Source organism: Urtica dioica, chromosome 5 (assembly GCF_054948205.1).
Source record: "Urtica dioica subsp. dioica isolate 48M chromosome 5, U.dioica_male_clone48M_v1_H2, whole genome shotgun sequence".
Lineage (NCBI taxonomy): Eukaryota > Viridiplantae > Streptophyta > Magnoliopsida > Rosales > Urticaceae > Urtica > Urtica dioica.
This window is the reverse complement of record NC_142760.1, coordinates 28,383,018-28,402,613: the sequence shown is the minus strand read 5'-3', so window position 1 is coordinate 28,402,613 and position 19,596 is coordinate 28,383,018. Positions and strand designations below refer to the sequence as shown.

Sequence of the window (19,596 nt, the reverse complement as noted above, 5' to 3'; positions counted from 1 at the left end):
TTCGGTAATTTCATTCGCCTTTCCTAACATGTGCCTAACACGTGAGTATTTAACTGACGTTTTGGGCTTAAAATACACGGAAGGCCCAACTTCGTCACAACTTATGATATTGAGGGGCAATATGGTCGATTTTATATTTCCAGGGGCGTATTGTCAGGAGCGCCATACTTCAGGGGGCGAGAGTGTCATTTATTCTAGTTTTTAAAGGTTTTTATTTTCATTTACTTCGAAGTTTCAAATAGTTTTATATTTTGGTTGAGATTTAGATTATGGATTATGTTTTAGTATGTTTACTAATATGTTTTGTTTCAAATTCGTGTTTTCAATTTTGGTTAAATACTTCTCATGAAGTTTTCAATATGAAATCTTCATATTTTTCTTAAATGCTTTTGTTTCTTTTTAAGATCTTTAAAATTTTAGTTCGCCTTGATTCGATGTGTTTTAAAAAAAAATTCCTCCAAGTTTTCTAAAGAATTTTCTAAAGTTTAAAAAGTAAGATAAGTAAGACGGTCCGAAAAGTCGGGTCGTCACAGTATTCTTGCGGCCTTTGCCCTAGATTGGGATTATGATACATTGTGATTTTTGGATTTTCAGCTCGATGGCAATTGGCTTCATTGATAATGTACTTTTCGTTGGGGTCGTCTCGGACTGAGGACCGAGATGGATTTGGATTGGTCATAGGGGCCTTAGCTCTGGCGTTGAAGCTGAGGTCCAGGTTTCCTAGAGATGGGATTTGAAAGCCTGGTGGCAGAGGCATGGAGCGGTTTCCTCTACAACTTGCAACTGAGGAGACGGGTATTCCCTTGAAATCATGCATAGTGCCCTGAGGCGGGGTCCCCTTGTGTTGCAGACCATCAGATCTATGATCATTCCCGGTGGGTTTCTTGGGCCGGCGCCCACCCTATCGGATGTTAGGGCCAACAAGTAGTCGTTGTGTCGGCTGACCTTCTGGAGAAGGAGGTCCAACATGGACTTCAAGGATGAGATAGTTTTATTGTTAGAGTTTCCGAACATGTTAGAAGACATTGTCGTTGAATCGAGATCTTGCTGTTAGCGAATTTGAAATTTCCCACAGACGGCGCCAAACTGCTGAAGTCGAAAATTCTAAGATCAAACCAGTCACGAAAGATCAATTTATTATTATTTGATAGGCCTTGAATTCGTGTTGACGATACTCAAAATAGTTAACAAAGAAGAACTTAGACGAGACGAGTATACCATAGAATATTGTATTGATTGAATTGGGTGTATCACACTATAATTGTGTATAGTTGAGATAATTATGAAAAGTAACGTGCATGAACCGTTCTGTTACACGATATTTATAGACATTAAAGAATGGATATGAAATTCTAGATCATAAAAATGGGGAATGTCGTGGTCAAGGATCAGTCCTCTCCCAACTCTTCTGCGAATCCATTTCCTCTCGGATTAGTGGAATACTTCTCCAGTTTGACTGGGCTTGGTTTGACTTCTCTAACTCATCCATTCTTCCAGCTTATGGTGCGGGTTGGTTGCTCATCTTATGATGGTCAGTCATCAGGCCCAAATTCATTTGAAGTCGGCTTAGTGGGCCCAAATATAAGCGACAGCCTAGATGACCGAAAATGACCCCCACAATGACTGTAAAGACTTCGGCCATACGTGACCTCTTCGCAGCAAAGTTCGTATGCGACGAGCTCGAGGGCTTTGATCTAGGATGAAATTCTCGTATAGAGCTAACTACTTAGATTCATTGGCGACATACGGATCACCACATGAAGTTGGCTGTGTTTGCTTTTGTAATATTGGTTAGAGGTTCTACTTCCACCCACTGGGTGAAGTAATCTATTGCAACAATCGCGTAGACTCATTGTTCAGACGCCATGGGCAATTTTCCGATTATGTCAACCCTCCACTTGGCGAACGGGCGAGCAACAAGGATGTGGCGCAGTGGTGCCGGAGGTTGTTTTGGGACATGCGGACATATCGCATTTTTGGAAAGATCGTATGCAATGCTCGAATTTTTCATATGATGACACGTCATCCTGGCTATTGGAAGGAAATGGAAATTCCATTTCCAATAAGCCACCTTCCATTGTTTATTGGAAATGGTATTTCCATTAGGCATTTTGGTGTCTTCCATTGCTTATTGGAAATGACATTTCCGTAAAACTTAATGGAAATCCATATTTCCATTAACTTCCAAGAAAGTCTATACAAATATTTACACTATTTTGGTCTTATTTTCGGCCGTCCAGATCCAAATCATTTAAGATCTAACGTTGCAGACTTTTTTTTAAAAAAATAAAAAAATAAAAAGCCCACTTGCAATGATATTTGTTACAAACAGCTTAAACCCAAACGGTAATAACCCTTGACACGCGTATACCCCCTGCCCTGCCATCTTCCGCCACATGTCGGCACGGAAATTTCCGCATCACCCTCACGCGGTACTCGGCTGTACCGTGAGGCACACATACCATACGGAGCCTTCCTTCCGCGTGGCTTCCAACCGAATGCGCAGCTTGAATGACACGTTATCTGAATATTTATTTATCTATAATTAATAAAATGTTGACTATTCATCAATTCACATATTTAATGATTTAGTTACTTAAAAATTTGACAAAACTATTATATTAATCTTTGACGTGGTTGGGTTTGCACGTCGAGATGTTTAATGAAATGATGCACATATGTGACGTGGTCGTGGAACACCATGATTGCGGTTACAATGTCACAATGTCTGGGAAAGTTTAGGACTCTGCTCAGGTGCAACATATGAAATTATATAATAAAAATATATACTCTTTTTTAATCTATTGAATTTTTTGTTTTGGTTTTGTTCTTAAACCACAACACACCTGACACAACTGAATAGAAATGAAAATGATTCTTCATTCTTTTCCTTTCCCTCCATTCTATTATTCACATATTTCTTCAACTTGGACGAATAAAAGCAAAATATATTATTATAAATGATCATTCATTCTTTTCCTTTCCCTCCACTCCATTATTCACAAATTTCTTCAAGATGGACGAATAAAAGCAAAATATATTATTTTGTTTTGTTTACTTTGAATATACAGAGTGGGATTGAGTTTTTCCCTTCTTTTATTTCACATGTTTTATGTTGATTTACTATATAAAAACTTATGTTTTGTCATATAACTAGCTTTTAGTAAATTTTAAGTAAATAGTCACGATATTTTATTAAAGAAGTAAAAAAAGACATTAATAATTGTATATTTGTTAATAAATAATCATCAGACTCTAAAGACATAAATAGAATGCTAAAAACGTCCAAACAATACCATATCACCTTAATGGTTATCTACTTAAAATTTACAAAAGGCTGATTATTTAGCAAATCTCTAAATTTTTGTGGTTTAGTTACTCTAATAGAATTTCATTTTTTTTTATCTTTATATTACATTTTTTTTCATTAATGAATAGTATTTTCAACCATCTCCGGTCTATATCTTCTTCAAGAATATTAAATATATTCTCTCCCATCATATCTTTTAGTTTTTTTTGTTTTGTTTTAGCCCATTACTATTTTATATTTTTACAAATTTGTCTCATATTAATCCAAATACATATATATTATTAAAAATAAATAATATGTATTAAATTGTGACATAAATTAAGAAATATAAAAGTTAAAACATAGACATATTATACACATAAAGTATAAAATGATAATTATAAATTAAATTTGGAGTCAATTTTATAGTTTTTAGAAATTTTAGGTCTTAAAAACATTTATACATCATGAATAATGCATCTTCAATTTTGAAATACATTTATTCATTTCATCTTCGAATGAAATTGAATTGGAGCACCATCTCCATCTCTATCTCTAAAATAGAGATGAATTAGAGATGATCTTAGGATTACCAAATTGTAAGATATTCGTATTACCTAAGTAAACATATTTTCAGAATTCATTTTAATATTATTTCATACCAAACAAGGTAATTCAAATAATGCGATTCAGACTATCTCATACTAGACACATCCTTAAGGCTTTGTTTGGTACGAAAGATGGAAATATGGGTGGATGGATTGTTTAGGATGGAAAAGAAAGGAAATGAAATGAGTGGATTGTAACTTTTTTAAAAGTTGTTTGGTATGAATAGAGAAAAGAATAGAGTGACTAATTTTTAGTATGGTAAAATACAATAATACCCTTATATATTATCAAATTGATATTTAATTTGCACATATTTTATTTATATTATAAAAGCCATATGCATGCAATTACGTAGCTGAATAATTATATTATATATATAATGTTATTAAATGCAAAATTGCATATATTATAAAGTATTTAAACAAGAGTAATTGTCCTATAAAAATTATAAATAATAGAACTTCTTGTACTTGTTTTTACGTTCAAAAGATTAATATTTTAACTATTAATGTCCCGTCTTAACAAGCAAAATAAATTTATGGACTAGAGCAAAATAGGCAATTACTAATAATTTTTACAAAAAAGTGTTATATGATGTTCTAGAATCACATAAGCACAAAGTTTCACTCCTTGTTGCTTGAAGGCATCATCTTTTGAAGAAGTTCAAGACGACGCTCGATTGGGACGGCAAAAAAAGCTCGGACTTTAGAGGAGTCCTTGATTAAAAATAGAAAAGCATCAAGTTGAATATGATCCGGAACATCAATCTTCAATAGTTTGACATAAACTTCCTCATCCGAATAAACTTTTGGCCTTCCTCTCTCTCAATTGCATCAATTTGCTCTCTCAAATGATGAGATTACCTTCTTTCATTACATCAACAACGCCTCATATGCTTGATTGCATAGCTTCCATATGTTTATCAAACGAATCCATCATAGTTAATTTTCTTTTTGTACCTCTAGATGAGTTTAGAGTTTGGGAGGCTTGTTGTGAAGTCTTTTGTTGGGAGATGTTAGTTTGGGTAGTCTCGTCAACCTCAAGATCAACAAATTCATTTTCTTCAACTTCATCTTGCCATTTCTTAGCCTTCTCTTTTGCACTCATTGCATGTTCCCCGGTCGCTCTATCTTTGGCAAATAACTCAAATAATTTATCATAATTTTGAGTTGCACTATATCTCCACTTGTTTGCTTTAGGATTTTTCTACACATAACAACATGACAATAAAATAAATAAAAAAAGAAGATAATAACAATAACAATAGTGATAAAAATGCTAGACCATTTGAAAATATTAATAATCTACGATTACCTCTATAAGAGCGTTCCAAACTTCGGGTTCGCCCTCAAATAACTTTGTCATTGGGTTCCAAGCAAAGCCACTTAATCCTTTGAAAAGATCATGAATTCCATTGAAATTACTTTTCAATGTTTTGATTCTATTTTTGAGGTGGTCTTTATCAAATGGATATTTCAACTCCTCTTGACAGATTTTGAGAACATTATTATATGCACTTGTTGTAAAAGTTCCATCAACCCTATTTCCATTAACATGTTGCTCCAATAAAGCATTGATAAGTACAACATCCATTTGTTCCGTCCATTTCATTGTCTCCCTCTTTGTTTGTTCAACCTCAAGTGCACTCTTTCCTTTTTTCGTCATATTGATTATATATTCGAATATCTGCATGAATATAAATTATAAAGATGATATTATAACAAAAATAATCACAAGTCTCATTATATATCATACGAGTACCATAGTAGTCACTACCACAAAAAAGTACAAACATACAAGTAGGAAAATAATTCACATAGCATAAAACAAAATAAAAAATATTCCCTATTCATTAAGTAGTCATGCCACATGACTTGTGCTATATTATCCCTCAAGACGGCTCCTTTTCTAGCATCTTCTCCATCATTTGTTATGTTATTAAACTCTTCTACTTCCGGTTCTCGGTCCATAAGTTATCGATCTACTTGTCTAAGTAATTCATCATCCGGATCCACGCTCATTAGATAGTTATGCAAAATAAAACAAGCTAATACAATTTCCGTGAGTGTCTTGATAGGATATTGAGGCTCGGTACCACTCGATATGATTGTAAACCGTTTTTTTTAACACACCAAAGGTTCTCTCTATGACATTGCGTAATGACGCGTGTCGAAGGTTAAAGAACTCTTCTAGATTTTCCGGACCACATTGTGAGTACTCTTTCAAATGATAGCGCACTCCTCTATATGGGGTGATAAGCTCGCTTCGTAACATATAGCTCGCATCAACTGAATAATATTTTCCTATGCAAAAGAATTTTGTGTTTAGTTAGTTATGTTAGCATAAAATTATATTTATATATACGAAAATAGTCTACTTGTATACCTTTAGGAATCATTAGTTTATCTTCCCTTACTAAAGCATCTTTGATAATCCTTGAATCCGAAGCCATTCCTTCCCATCCAGGCAAAACATAAGTAAATTTCATATCATATCCACATGCGGCCATGATATTTTTTATAGGTTATTCTTTTCTTCCTCGATATCGTGAAGCCTCATTTCGAGGCACTTTCACTCGGACATGAGTTCCATCAATTGCTCCAACACAATCCTGAAATTAACTTATACTTCAATTTCTAACTAAATATTCCTATCAAGTCAATTATATGAATTATATTAGTGGTAATGAATACCTTAAAATAAGGGTAGAATCTGAAGTTGTTGAGTATTTCATCGGGTATTTTTTTCTCCATCGGGTTGCCTAAAAAAAGTGTCTTCTAATGATATTATTGCTCTTAACACTTCGTGAAAATGTCTACTTATTGTCTCACCACTCCGACGAAAGAAAAGTGATATAAGATGATTTTTAGCACAATGTGATATTACATAGAGGAACTTAGCCACTTGTTCCTCTATTATTGAGTTTTTGTTATCCTTGAGGCGACCCGATTGCCGAAGTAGATCACACAACTTAAGAAATGTAAAAGGACTCATTCGTATTACATCACGGCATTTCTCGTCAACACTCATATGGTTTATAAGTTGATTCCTAATTGTTTCACTATCGACACTACTATTACGTAAGCCCGGATCTACGTAATTGGAGCAATAAAACAATTCCATCATGCAAATCATCTCCACTATATAGCACACGAGTTAGATAGTAGCTATGTGTCTTTGTCTTTCCCATTCATTCTTGAACCTTCGAATATTTTCTTGGAATGTTACAATGAAATTCTATCCTAAATTCTCATCTCTTGAACTTATCTCCCAATCATTTGTTGAGTTTTCTTGTTCATCCATCTAAGTAGAATTTTTTTTTAAAACCATATAGCAAATAAGTTGTATTCAAACTTATTTGATAACCATATACACAAAATTCAAACAAAGAAAAATAAATCGATTTGCAAAGTGATAAAAATATTCAAACTTTTGTTCGAGTAAACAATTATTTGATCATGACAAAAGAAAAGCTAGTCATAAATTGGTGATGAAAGAAAATAATCACACAATGAAAATGGAAATAAATGTACTTAATCAGCAACATCAAAAAAAAAAAAAAAAAAAAAAGACTAGAATGCACATAAATTTCATATATATAAAAAAGAGGAAATCAAAAGAGATAAAATACATACCAATGAAGCAATATATTATGAAGAGATTAAAAGAAGCTCAAGACCTTGATTCTAGAAACATACAAGAATTTTATTAAGCATTAGATAGTTAAAATTATATTAGTGAAAATATTTAAAATAAAAAAACTTACTTGTGAACTCAAGTTGTCAATGGTGGAGAAACGCATTCACCAAACTCCATTGTCATGTGAGATGTGTGAGATATGGAAGATGAAGTTATGGAAGTGAAAGAGTCATTTTTACTCTAATATATTATATAGATATTATAAGTGAAGGATAGTTTTGTAATTTTATAAAAAATTGTTGCTCTCCCTTCTTCAATCCGTGCAAAATGGGAGTAGAGCATTTTTGGTGGGTCCCATGGATATAAATCCATCCCTCCACAACTCACAATATTTCTCTCTTTAATACCAAACAATAAATAAATACTATCCATCCTCCCAAATACATTTATCCTAATCCATCCTTCCAAAATCCTTCATACCAAACAAGGTGTAAGAGTTTAAGGGCATTATTATCAAGGACAACCCAATCTATTATGTGGCCAAGTAAGAGTAAAATATTTAGAGCTTACTAAACATATATTAAAACAAAATTAGGTATAATAACTTATTTGCTTAAAATTTAAGGCTTTTTCTTTTTGCATTTTTTCCACCAAAAATTTGAACTTTTAGGCTATTGTCTAAGTGACTTAAGCCTAAACGTGCCTTAGCGGGAGATACCACATCTCCCGCTACCGCCCCCGGTTCGACTCCCGTTTTTTGACCAAACGGGAGTCCCATCCCGTTAAGTTACGGGACGGTAGCGGGGATATCGCCTAACGGGATTCGGACACCGTTAGGTTAAAAAAAAGAAAAAATTAAAAAAAAAAGTTTTTAAAAGATTTTAAATAATTATATAGAAGGATTTATTTAAAAGGATTTTAAGCTAAATGAGTAGAAAGAAATAATAAAGAAGAATATCAATTTAAAAATGGGCCTCCTAAAAAACCCCACCGACCCCTAAAAAGGTGCGACGACGAGGAAAAAGAGCAGCCCTTACCTCGTTAATTATTTGAAAAATTATCCCGGATAAGGGCCGGGATATCTCTTAGTTATACAAGTTAGACTAACCATTGATGTTTACATTTGCAAAATCAACTTCAAAATCGTCCAGAATATCAAAGTACATGAATTTTTCTTGTGCTCGATTTCTATGTTGAATCCAATCCTTACCACATGTCAATGCTTCGACCATCTCCGGTTTCAAGCTACATCTTCTATCATCGATGATGCGTCCCGTGCTACTAAAAGCTGCCTCAGATGACACGATTGAAACAGGGATGGTGAGGATTTCTTGTGCCATAGATGACAACACTGGGAACCTCCTTGTGTTATGTCTCCACCAAACCAAGAGGTCGATGGCTTCGTCATCCGGTTTGACCCACTCGTTCCTATCGTACTCTTGTATCTCGGGATGGGAACGTGTGTCGACTGGGCTCGACCTCGGCTGACTTGTCCCAACTTCATGTTGCTGAGGAGATGGGCTATAAGCAGGCGTGTTGACGAACACATTCGTGTATTGGTGTTTTCTTGGATATTGCGTATGTGATTGACTTGGCTGCGTTCGATATTGCGGAAGGAGTTTTGCTTCGTAAACCCTGAAAAGATCATAAAAAGCTTGCACGATCCTCGCAAGATCAAGTGTAATGTAATCTTGATCCTCGAAATGATTTCTAATGTACTTAAGAAACTTTTTTAATCCACCAATTTTACATCGGCAGTCTAGAATGGCTCTAAAAACCGTATAATAATGGAACTTTTCCAACCCCCCAATATTTTAGAAACTTGGCTCTCATTTCTTGAATACAATCTTCAAAAATTGTTTCGTTTTTATATTTATCAAAATGCACAACAATTGCGGTCATAGTATGAAGACCGAGAAAAGAAGTAGGAGTGTAAACAACAGAAAGATAACAAGTTTCTTTGTAAAAAACGTCAAGAAAAGAAACAAATGATTCATCCATCTTAATATCATATACGGTAATAGCGTCATCGCCATGTTCATTGTTAATAGAAACAATAACATTGACATAATGCTCAGATAAAAAGATGGTTAACATAAGAAAGGTAGAATTTCACCTAATTTTGTTATCTAGATGAAAGGTGCGCTCTTGGAGACCGTTGTGTCTAAGGCTTCTCTTAAGCTCGTCTACTCTAGAGGTTGAACTATTGATCCAACTAATGTAATACCTAATTTTGTTGATGGAAGGGTCATAACTAGCGGCTCCAGCTTGAACTATAAGGTTTATGATATGGGTAGCGCATCGTTGATGCGAAAGGGTATCTTCACAATGAAGTATATCTTTTAACTCTCTAACCATGGCGTTGTTGCTTGTGACATTATCAAGGTTACAGAGATAATCCTATTGGTCAAACTCTACTCAGCTATAACACTAACTATGATATCTAAGATGTTTTGACTAGTATGAGAACCTTCTATCCTCTTAAAGGCTATGATACGTTTGTTGAAGTTCCAATCATCGTCTATGTTATGCACTACAACACTCATGAAATCCATCTTTGATTGACCAGTCCATATATCCGAGGTTAAGGCTACACTATACCTGCCAGATGATATTGTGGCTTTCATTTGTTCCTTTTCTCCTAAAAACTATTTTAGGATATCAGAACTCAAGACTTTCCTAGACATGATTTGAGCGTTTAGAATTATAGAACTCATGAATCTAACAAAGCCTTGAGATTCGATATGACTAAAAGATTGATCGGTGAAAACAAAGTATTCTACTAAATCACGTCTAAAGACTACAGGATCGATATTACTTACAGCGCTTGACGATGCTCCAGATTGCGTCCCCTGGCAGTGACTGTGATGACTCCACAAGAGCAACGTCCCGACTCTTGTGTTGTGAGCGTTGAAGATTTTTTTCACAATTGTGACATTTTCCGGCTTTTTTGCCGTTAGCAATCACCTCTTCAAAGAACGTCCACACAACGGACCTACTTCGACGTCGTGGTGATTGTTGTGATTGTTGAGGTGGTTGTTGTTGTTGAGATGGTTGTTGTTGTTGTTGAGGTGGTGGTGGTGGTTGTTGTTGAGGTGGTGGTTGTTGTTGTCGTGCTTGTCGTTGTCGTCGTTGTTGTTGTCGTGCTCGTCATTGTCGTCGTTGTTGTGTCTCCTCTTGTTGTTCACGTTGTCGAGGTCGTGGCACACTAACGGCAGGATCGCTTTGACTTTGACTTCGACGTTGAGGTGTAGGTGGTGGTAGGTCTTCTTCTTCTTCCTCCTCCTCTTCTTCATTTGGATTTTGGGTTTCATCGTCATCTTCTTCTTTATTTAGATTTTGGGATTCACGCATATGTTGCTCGCATACTTGAAATGCTTCATAAGCCACTTCGGATGGCAGAATTTGAGCTTGATAGGCTTGCTCGAGATCCAATTGAGGGTAGTATGGCACTTGGGTGTTTGAAATTTCGGTGAATTCAGAATGGACGAAAGTAGGAGCAACATAATTTGGATCAAAATTGTATTCGGTGTTTAGCTCGGGGGCGTTCTGAGACAAGTGCAACCAATTCTCTTCAAATCGGTGCATTTGTTGACCTCGGGAAGCTCTTCCCCTTCGACCTCCTCAGTTGTGGGATGAAGATGCCATGAAAAATTGATATCGAGAGCTTGAGAGTTTGAGAGAGTTTGAGAGAATTGTGTGAAAAAAATGACTGAAATAGAGGGTATTATAGATTTTAGAAATAAATGGATATAAAAAAATTAAAAAGGGTCCAAAATTTCCTCCAACGGCTATAAAAAAACGATAAAAAAAATAATTGTTGTCAATGGTGCCCACAAGAAGAGTTGTAGTCTTTATTTTGTACATTTGATGTAATAAAGTCTCACGAAGACTCTTAATTGCTTATTCATTTAATAAAAAGTTGAAACGTTCATTCATTCTTCCTTGTCTGTTTGAAGCTTTATGATAAAACATTAGTCTTTAGTCCATAAACAAACTTAACAACTTACGAAGAGACAAATGTAGATTTGCATGAACAAACTCTTCGTAGTTTGCTTAAAACGATATATTCGCAATCTAAGAGACAAATGTAGATTTGCATGAACAAACTCTTAATTGCTTATTCATTTAATAAAAAGTTGAAACGTTCATTCATTCTTCCTTGTCTGTTTGAAGCTTTATGATAAAACATTAGTCTTTAGTCCATAAACAAACTTAACAACTTACGAAGAGACAAATGTAGATTTGCATGAACAAACTCTTCGTAGTTTGCTTAAAACGATATATTCGCAATCTAAGGGTCAAATGACTATTGACCTCAGTACGATTGTTAGGAGAATCTATGATGTCTGGTTATGGGGCATTGAGAGTGTTGTCAATGGTGCCTACAAGAAGAGTTGTAGTCTTTATTTTATACATTTGATGTAATAAAGTCTCACGAAGACTCTTGCTTGTAATTGCTTATTCATTAATAAAAAGTTGAAACGTTCATTCATTCTTCTTTGTCTGTTTGAAGCTTTATGATAAAACTTAGTCTTTAGTCCATAAACAAACTTAACAACTTACGAAGAGACAAATGTAGATTTGCATGAACAAACTCTTCGTAGTTTGCTTAAAACGATATATTCGCAATCTAAGGGTCAAATGACTATTGACCTCAGTACGATTGTTAGAAGAATCTATGATGTCTGGTTATGAGGCATTGAGAGTTAGAGACTCTATAGTTCTTCTAGGTATCTTCCGAAGGTACTGAACTGACCAGTGCACTTCTAGAGACAAGATAAGAACAAACCATTTAACCTCTTATGTCTCGAAGTCACTACGTATGAATTGCATCGTGCTTACCTTAATCCTGAAATGAGACATGCCATTTCACACCTTAGTATTCTCATTTGAGAAAGTCAGAGTTCGGACTCACTATGTGATTCCGAACATGGCCTATTGGTGAAGTACTAAGTTGTGAGAATGTCATGAGAAACTTTGTGAAGTTCTCATAGATATGGAATTCATGTACAAGATTGCTGAAATGCAATGTATATCACCGCATGCTTTGTTCCTTGGAGTGTGAATAAATGAACTAGCCAGTGTCCAAATTGAGTCCTGACTCTTTTGGATGAAAAAATGTGACTTGTTAGCTCCTCGTCAATACATTGTTTCTAACTTATTCACAAGCGACAAATGAGTTGAGGAAATAACAGCTAGAAGGGTAAAATGGTAATTTCGCAAATCCCGACTAGCTGATGATATTCATGAAGGGTAAACATAGATAATATTCAGTGGATCCGCTCATCATAATTTGGTTGAATTCTTGAGTAGAAAATAAATTCATTTGAACCGAGAGATTTTCAGTGTCAACTCTTTAGTGGAGTTAGTTGACATTAAGCTAAACTTGGAAAATGTTTGTGAACTTTTGAGTCCAAGTATTTAGCTCAAGCTTTGTTCATTTGGATCCATGAGGTCACTGTCACAAATCATATCGAGTAGGAATAGTTAAACTAGAAGCTAAGTCAAAACAAGAACGAGACAAGTTTTACGAAAATTGTCAAAAGGGTAATTCCGTCTTTTTGGACATAGCTTGAAATGAATGTCAATAAATTTTTTGACATTGTCATATGATGACATATTGACACTCGGCCATGATAAGATTTTGAGCCTTGAGGATTAATATCATTTCATGGAATTTTACTTGAAAATTCGTAATTGGCCTTTCTTATGTTGTCATGAACAAATGAAGAAAAATATAGAAACACCTTCTTAAAGGTGTCTTGGCCGTCCAAATAAGAGAAAAAGGAGAGACTAATTTCGTGCATGTCATGGTGTGAAAGAGATTATTTTTTTCCTTGAAGTATAAAGATACTTGCCAAAAGAAAAGAGGAAATAAACCACACGGCCAACACAAGGAGAAGGCAAGCAAAAAACGAAACAATTTTGCTTCTAGAAAACTTACCTTGCACGTCCAAATGAGAGAAGGAAATATGGAATATTTGCTCATGAATATATGATATTCTATAGAAGAGAAAACTACCTTATTGAATGTAAAGCCTCTCCTATAAATAGGGACCTTATTCTTCTCATTTCATTCATCCCAAGTTTTAGAGATTTGAGAGCTTCTCTCTCTACCTTGGCCGCCCACTCCTCTATCTCTCTCTCTAAGTTCTTTTCGTTTTTGTTTTGGCACCTAGGTCCTCATTTGACCTAGCGTTTTTAGTTCTTCGACTTTAAGACTTGTTCTTGAGTCGTAGTGTTTAAAAGTGCCCACTTACTAATTCCCTTTCTCTCGAGTGATTCTTGTGATAGAAACCATCGTGGTTGCTCGTGTTGTCGAGGAAAGAAGAGAGACGTGATGGGAGGGAGACGAACGTTTTCAACCTTCCGAATGCTCATCAACGTTCAAGCTTCTAAAAAGGTTAGTAAATTATTAATGCTCATAATAGTTTTTATTTACATGTGCTTGCTCTTTGTCTAGGTTAGTGAAATCGTTTTACTTGTCAAAAGAAAATTTTTAAAATTCCGCCGCTTAGTTGAAGCGTTAAACTTTTTCTTAAACCCTAGATCAATTCCACCAATAACGGCTCTTTTTTTTTCGACCGTTGGATCTTTGATACAATGGCCAGAATTAAAAAAAATAAATAAATAGGCCGGGACTAACGGGACCACCGCGTCCCATTAGTGTAAGTAACGGGACTCCCGTCCCATTACCATTACAGTAACGGGAGTCCCGCTCTTGTTACTGTGTCTAACGGTAGCGGGGATTTCGTCCCATCCCGCTACCGTTAGGCCACGTTTACTTAAGCCTCAAAGCCTCCGACTCTGAGTGTTATAAAAATTACTCGATTATAATTTTGTGTACATACGATTCGTGGCTCATACGTACCTACTTGATCGAGCAAAATTGGTTGAGATGTGTTTTACTCTTCTCTTTTTTATTAGATGTCTCACTTGAACGAACAATTTAGTGGAGCACTCAGAAGCAATTTAATTGGGCAAGACTTATGAACTCTAAAAGTGCGAGTGAGCAGTGGCGGATCCAAAACTTGGAAAGAGGGTGGCCAAAATTCAGTTTAGGCTGAAATTTTTTTTTTTTTAGTCCGAATTTTTTTGTCTTGGGGGGCCCAGACCACTTGAGCCTTCCACCTGGGTCCGCCCCTGCGAGTGAGGTTTTCTATTTTTTAAAAATATTTAATAATTATTTTTATTTTTATGCATTTAAAAAAGTAAAGAATAAAGAATATTTACTCTTAATCTTTTTTTAACAAGATTAATAACAATTGACGGAATGGGGAAAGTTGAAAGAAAAAAAATTATCATAAATATTTTATTTTAATTATAATAATTGCTTTTTAATTCGTCCTTGGGCACCAAGGACAACAAAAATCAAACCTTGCGATGCACTCTCACCATCGCGACCGTCCACGTCCTGATCTAGGCCCCACAAAATCTCCAACGGCCGCGATTTAACTCTCTCCCAATCTCTCTTAAGGCTTGGAAGAAGAACCAGCGGATATTCGAAGCCCGACTCGGTTGGTGAAGCTGCCATGGCTTTTGGAAGAAGAGGAAGAGGGAGAGGAAGGGGAAGAGGAAACCCTAACAATGAAAACTATAACAGTAACAGTAATGAGAGAAAGATTCGGAGAAGAAATAGCTCGGGACCTTCGATGTTCGTCGATGGCGGTTTGTTATCGGATTGGTCGAACACTCGCAATGTTTCTCGAGGTTTTATTTTTCTTCTGGTTATAGTTGCTCTTTTGAATCTTCTGATGTTTGTGCCTCTTCCTCGGCGATGTTTTTTTTTTTTCCGACGAAGTGCTTTTAATTGAATTTAATCACAGAGAAAAATCCCGATGAGATCAGCAATAGTAAATCTGGGTCTAAATCAGGAAGCTTTGATCGAACCAAAGCCGCTTCTGGGTCAAAGAGTGGTACTCGGAAATCTCGGAATACTTTTGCGTTCCAATACCCTTCTGATGTTCAGGTTTGTTCGTGTTGATCGAAGCTTAACGACGTTTTATTAGCTTGTTTATATATATATATATATATATATATATATATATATATATATATATATATAAAATTATTTGTAAATTGCAATTTAATCAATGCGTTTAGTTATATATCTGAATCTGAATTTTTAGGGGCTCTATGTTATAGTACTCCATTTATTATGAATTCTCTTTCAGGTATTTTGTATTGCTATAAAGCAATGTTATTTCTAATGTTAAGCTTCGTATTCTAATAATATTAATCCAGTTATTGTATTGAAATTTGCAAATAATATGTTGGATTTCTTGCTTTCCCTTCCTTAATGGATGAGGTTAGTAGTAGAAATAGTTCTCATCTATTAATAGCACTTCACAGCTTGTCTGCAGATACGGATTGAACTTCAGGTTTTTATTTTGTCTATTTATCATATGATTGATTTCCATTGAAATATTTTTCTGCTTTCTCGTTACGAAGAAAGTACAATTGAGGCGACGGCGTTACTACAAGAACAAGTCCTCTTTGCATCAGAAATTTGTTAACAATAAACTGAGGTTATAAACTGTGGACTCAGATTATTTTCATGCCATGTGGCAGGAGAGCTTTCTTTCAGAGTCACGGCTGAACTGTGACAATGAAGATGGAAGTTCCGATGATTCGGAAACCATTGCTTTAGTTGGATCAAAGGAGGCTCCGATTTTTGCTTATGTAGACGAAACACCAATGTCTAGATCCCCAGATATGGGTATAATCTATAACTACAGTTCAGGTTTTTCCTTGGGTGAAAGCTCACACAGAGGATTGGGGTTCTCCGAGGAATACGAGGAAACTCCCAGCGGCGTTGAGTCCGACTCAAAGAAAATGGAAGTGGAAGAAGACCCGTGTTTGAAATTACTGTCCTCCGAACAGGAAAAGTGTACTGGAGACAGAAACGATCGTGTTATGGGCATTGCAAGGCCTGAAGAAACTCCGGCACCGAAGAAAACTCCCAGTAGAAATTCCGGGTTTTTGTCTTTTGGAGGTATGAAACTGTATACTGAAGATATATCCGATGAAGAGAGCGATGAAGAGTTAAACGGAGGAGGAAGTTCGCAATCTGATGAGATCGGGTCGTCCGAAAGTGACGACTCGGAGGGCACATCGGAGAGCGGTTCGGACTTGGATGATGACATCGCGAAAGATTATCTAGAAGGAATCGGCGGGGCCGAAAGTCTTCTAGATGCAAAATGGTTGGTCAAGCAAGAACTTGGTGGCTCGGATGATGATGATGATGATGATACTTCTTCTAGCGGTGGATATAACGAGACTGTAAGGAAGCTGGGTGGGATTGCTCTGCAAGAAGCATCAAGAGAGTATGGAAAAAAGAAGACATTTTCAGGAAAGAAAGGAAACGGGCCCGCCAAAGATTCTTGGTCTCCAGTCATGGATGACTATATGCTCATTAAGGATTCAAGAAAACACTCCGGAAAAAAGAAGCAGGTTTCTGGAGCTCAGAAGAGTAAAAGTTCGAGAAAATTTTCAGGTACTGGACTTGAGATATTTGTCCATATAAATCTCCTTTACATTTCTGTGCTCACACTTATCTCAGTTCATATGAGCTGAACCATGGAAGTTGAAAGAAGAATTTGGTTGATGTCTGAATTCTTTTTTCGCGGCGCTAACCAAGTCACTGCAGCTATCTTAAATTTTATTTATGTAGTTTTAATGTTTTCCATGGAACTTTTTGATTTAAACTAATGCTTGGTGTTACTTATTCATTTTCGCGCGTCAAGGTGAAAAAAAGAGTCATCGTAAAGAAACAATCGTTGTGAAGCGTAGAGAGAGATTGCTGCGCCGGGGTGTTGATCTCGAATTTATAAATTTGGTAAGCGAAACAAGGTTTGCATTGTTGTGGTTAAAAGTAGATGAATAGGATATTAGGACTTCTCTTATCAAAGATTCAGTCGTATGTTTCCCGAGTGAAATCGCTACATTTATTATTGAAAATAGTTCTCAATGGCTAAATTTTCTTGAATTGTAGAGATTGGAGCAAATTGTTTTGAATGGAGAAGATATGCATACTTTTCAGCCTATGCACTCCAGTGCATGTTCCCAGGTGAAGATTAATTTAATGGGCGTGACTTAGTTATCTCTTACGCGTTTCTTGAGAAAAGATTCGGTACCTGTGCATTCACTTTTTTTTGTTTGTATTAACTCATTCTCTGTTGACTGTTTTAGGTTCGGCGGTTAGCCAGCATTTATCGCCTGTGGAGCGGTGTTCAAAGCTCGGGTAAAAAGGGGTATGTGTTGCAGTTGTTCTGTTGTTTATATAATATTTGTTCAGTTACTTTTTAAAAAAATGTCAAATTTTCTTCAGATTTGTAACAGTGGTGCGAACTCAACACACAAGCATGCCATCTTCTAGTGACAGATTCCGCCTGGAAAAAGTACATAAAAATCCTCTTATCTATGAAATTGCTTTCCGAAACCAATTTTGTTGTATCGTTATTAAGCGTATGCTTGGAACCTGGAAAATCTTAGGGGGGAAGAAATGACAATCTCTTGTATTTTTTGTGATGTTTGGATTGAGGAAAGTTCGAGATAGAAAAAATTTGAGGGTAAGTATATATAACTAAAATTGGAATGTAATTCTCCCTAGTAAAATGTCTAGGAAATGAAAATCCAAGGAAATTTTCTGACATCCAAACACCTTATAGGATTTTATTTTGGCTCGCCTTTTCTTTTAAATTTTCGTTTTTCCATGGTAAAAAGTCCGGGTTCCAAACATATCTTTAAAAATCTAAAATGGTACATTGTTCTGTGTTTTTATTTGCGGGGAAGTAGTAATAATGGCTGTTTTTTTTTTTAATCATTTCAGCTTATAGGGAAAGAGGATGATGACTTCTCTTTAGTTGAGAATCCGAACCCAAAGTCGGCGAGTGGCGAAAAAAAGAGATCAAGGAGAGCCCCAAAGCGCGATCCATTTAGCCCGCCACAGCCCGGACAATCTTCCCGACACAAGGCATCGGCGAGTCGCCATGTCAGATCCAATGAGAGTAAACAAAACCCTAAAAGGGAGTCGTATTCCAATCAGCCGGTCTCGTTTGTGTCGAGCGGCGTGATGGTGACAGAAAGTACCGAAATCACGACTACAGAAATAGTGGAAACCGATTCGAGCGGCAAGAACAAGGGCGTGATGGCCGGCCCGGCAGATTTCGGCGCCTTTGAGGTACACACCAAGGGTTTCGGATCCAAAATCATGGCCAAAATGGGATTCGTCGAAGGTGGAGGCTTGGGAAAAGACGGAAAAGGAATCGCGGAACCGATTGAAGCGATCCAACGGCCCAAAGCGCTTGGTCTCGGCATGGAATTCTCCGATGTGGTTACTGACACTGTGACCCCAGACCCGCCTAGAAGTAGATCGGCGAAAACCAAGGCTCGAAAAACTGTGTCTCAAAGTCCAAGTATTGGTTCTTTTGAAAAACATACGAAAGGGTTTGGCTCGAAGATGATGGCGAAGATGGGTTTTGTTGAAGGCACGGGACTAGGCAGAGATTCGCAAGGAATTGTGAACCCTCTTTCTGCTGTGAGGCTACCAAAATCAAGGGGTTTGGGTGCCAAATAGGAATTTATCTTATTATCTACTATTTTACTTGAAAAATTTAATATAATTAACATCCTTGTTAATTTACTATATTATGTCTAGTTATAAATTAGTTTAGTGGCCATACCCTTCATTTTAAGCATGGCCTTAAGAATTTCTTTATAGACAGCTTATCAGGTTTACATCTGACTAAGGAAAAATATGAACACGCTGCTGATTTATTTCAGTAGAAGGTGCAATTCTAGAATCAAATATGAATGCTGCACTTGGTTTTTAAATCTTAATTTTGGTAAATTTAGTTCCTAAAATAAATTAAATTTAGTTCCTAAACTATTTATTTTATTGGCTGCTGAGCGTCATTTTGTTATAAATCATGTTATTAATAAGCGTTGACACTGGGCATAGTGCATTTAATTAAGACTATCATTATAGGTTCTTTCTTATCAGTGTTGGACTCTTCTTGTTCATTAATATTAATGTCACGTATCAATTTATTTTT

General features: G+C 36.0%; 1 protein-coding gene across 1 annotated transcript; it reads left to right on the top strand.

The window, feature by feature from the left end:
- Window positions 1–14,906: 14,906 nt before the first annotated feature.
- LOC149397730 (D111/G-patch domain-containing protein) lies at window positions 14,907–19,362 on the top strand. The gene is made up of 8 exons (XM_089615161.1): window positions 14,907–15,250; window positions 15,367–15,509; window positions 16,112–17,036; window positions 17,287–17,378; window positions 17,535–17,609; window positions 17,732–17,793; window positions 17,871–17,940; window positions 18,372–19,362. The coding sequence occupies exons 1-8, from the start codon at window positions 15,073–15,075 to the stop codon at window positions 19,116–19,118; spliced, it is 2,292 nt and encodes a 763-aa protein (XP_089471287.1). The 5' UTR covers window positions 14,907–15,072; the 3' UTR covers window positions 19,119–19,362.
- The last annotated feature ends 234 nt before the right edge of the window (window positions 19,363–19,596 follow it).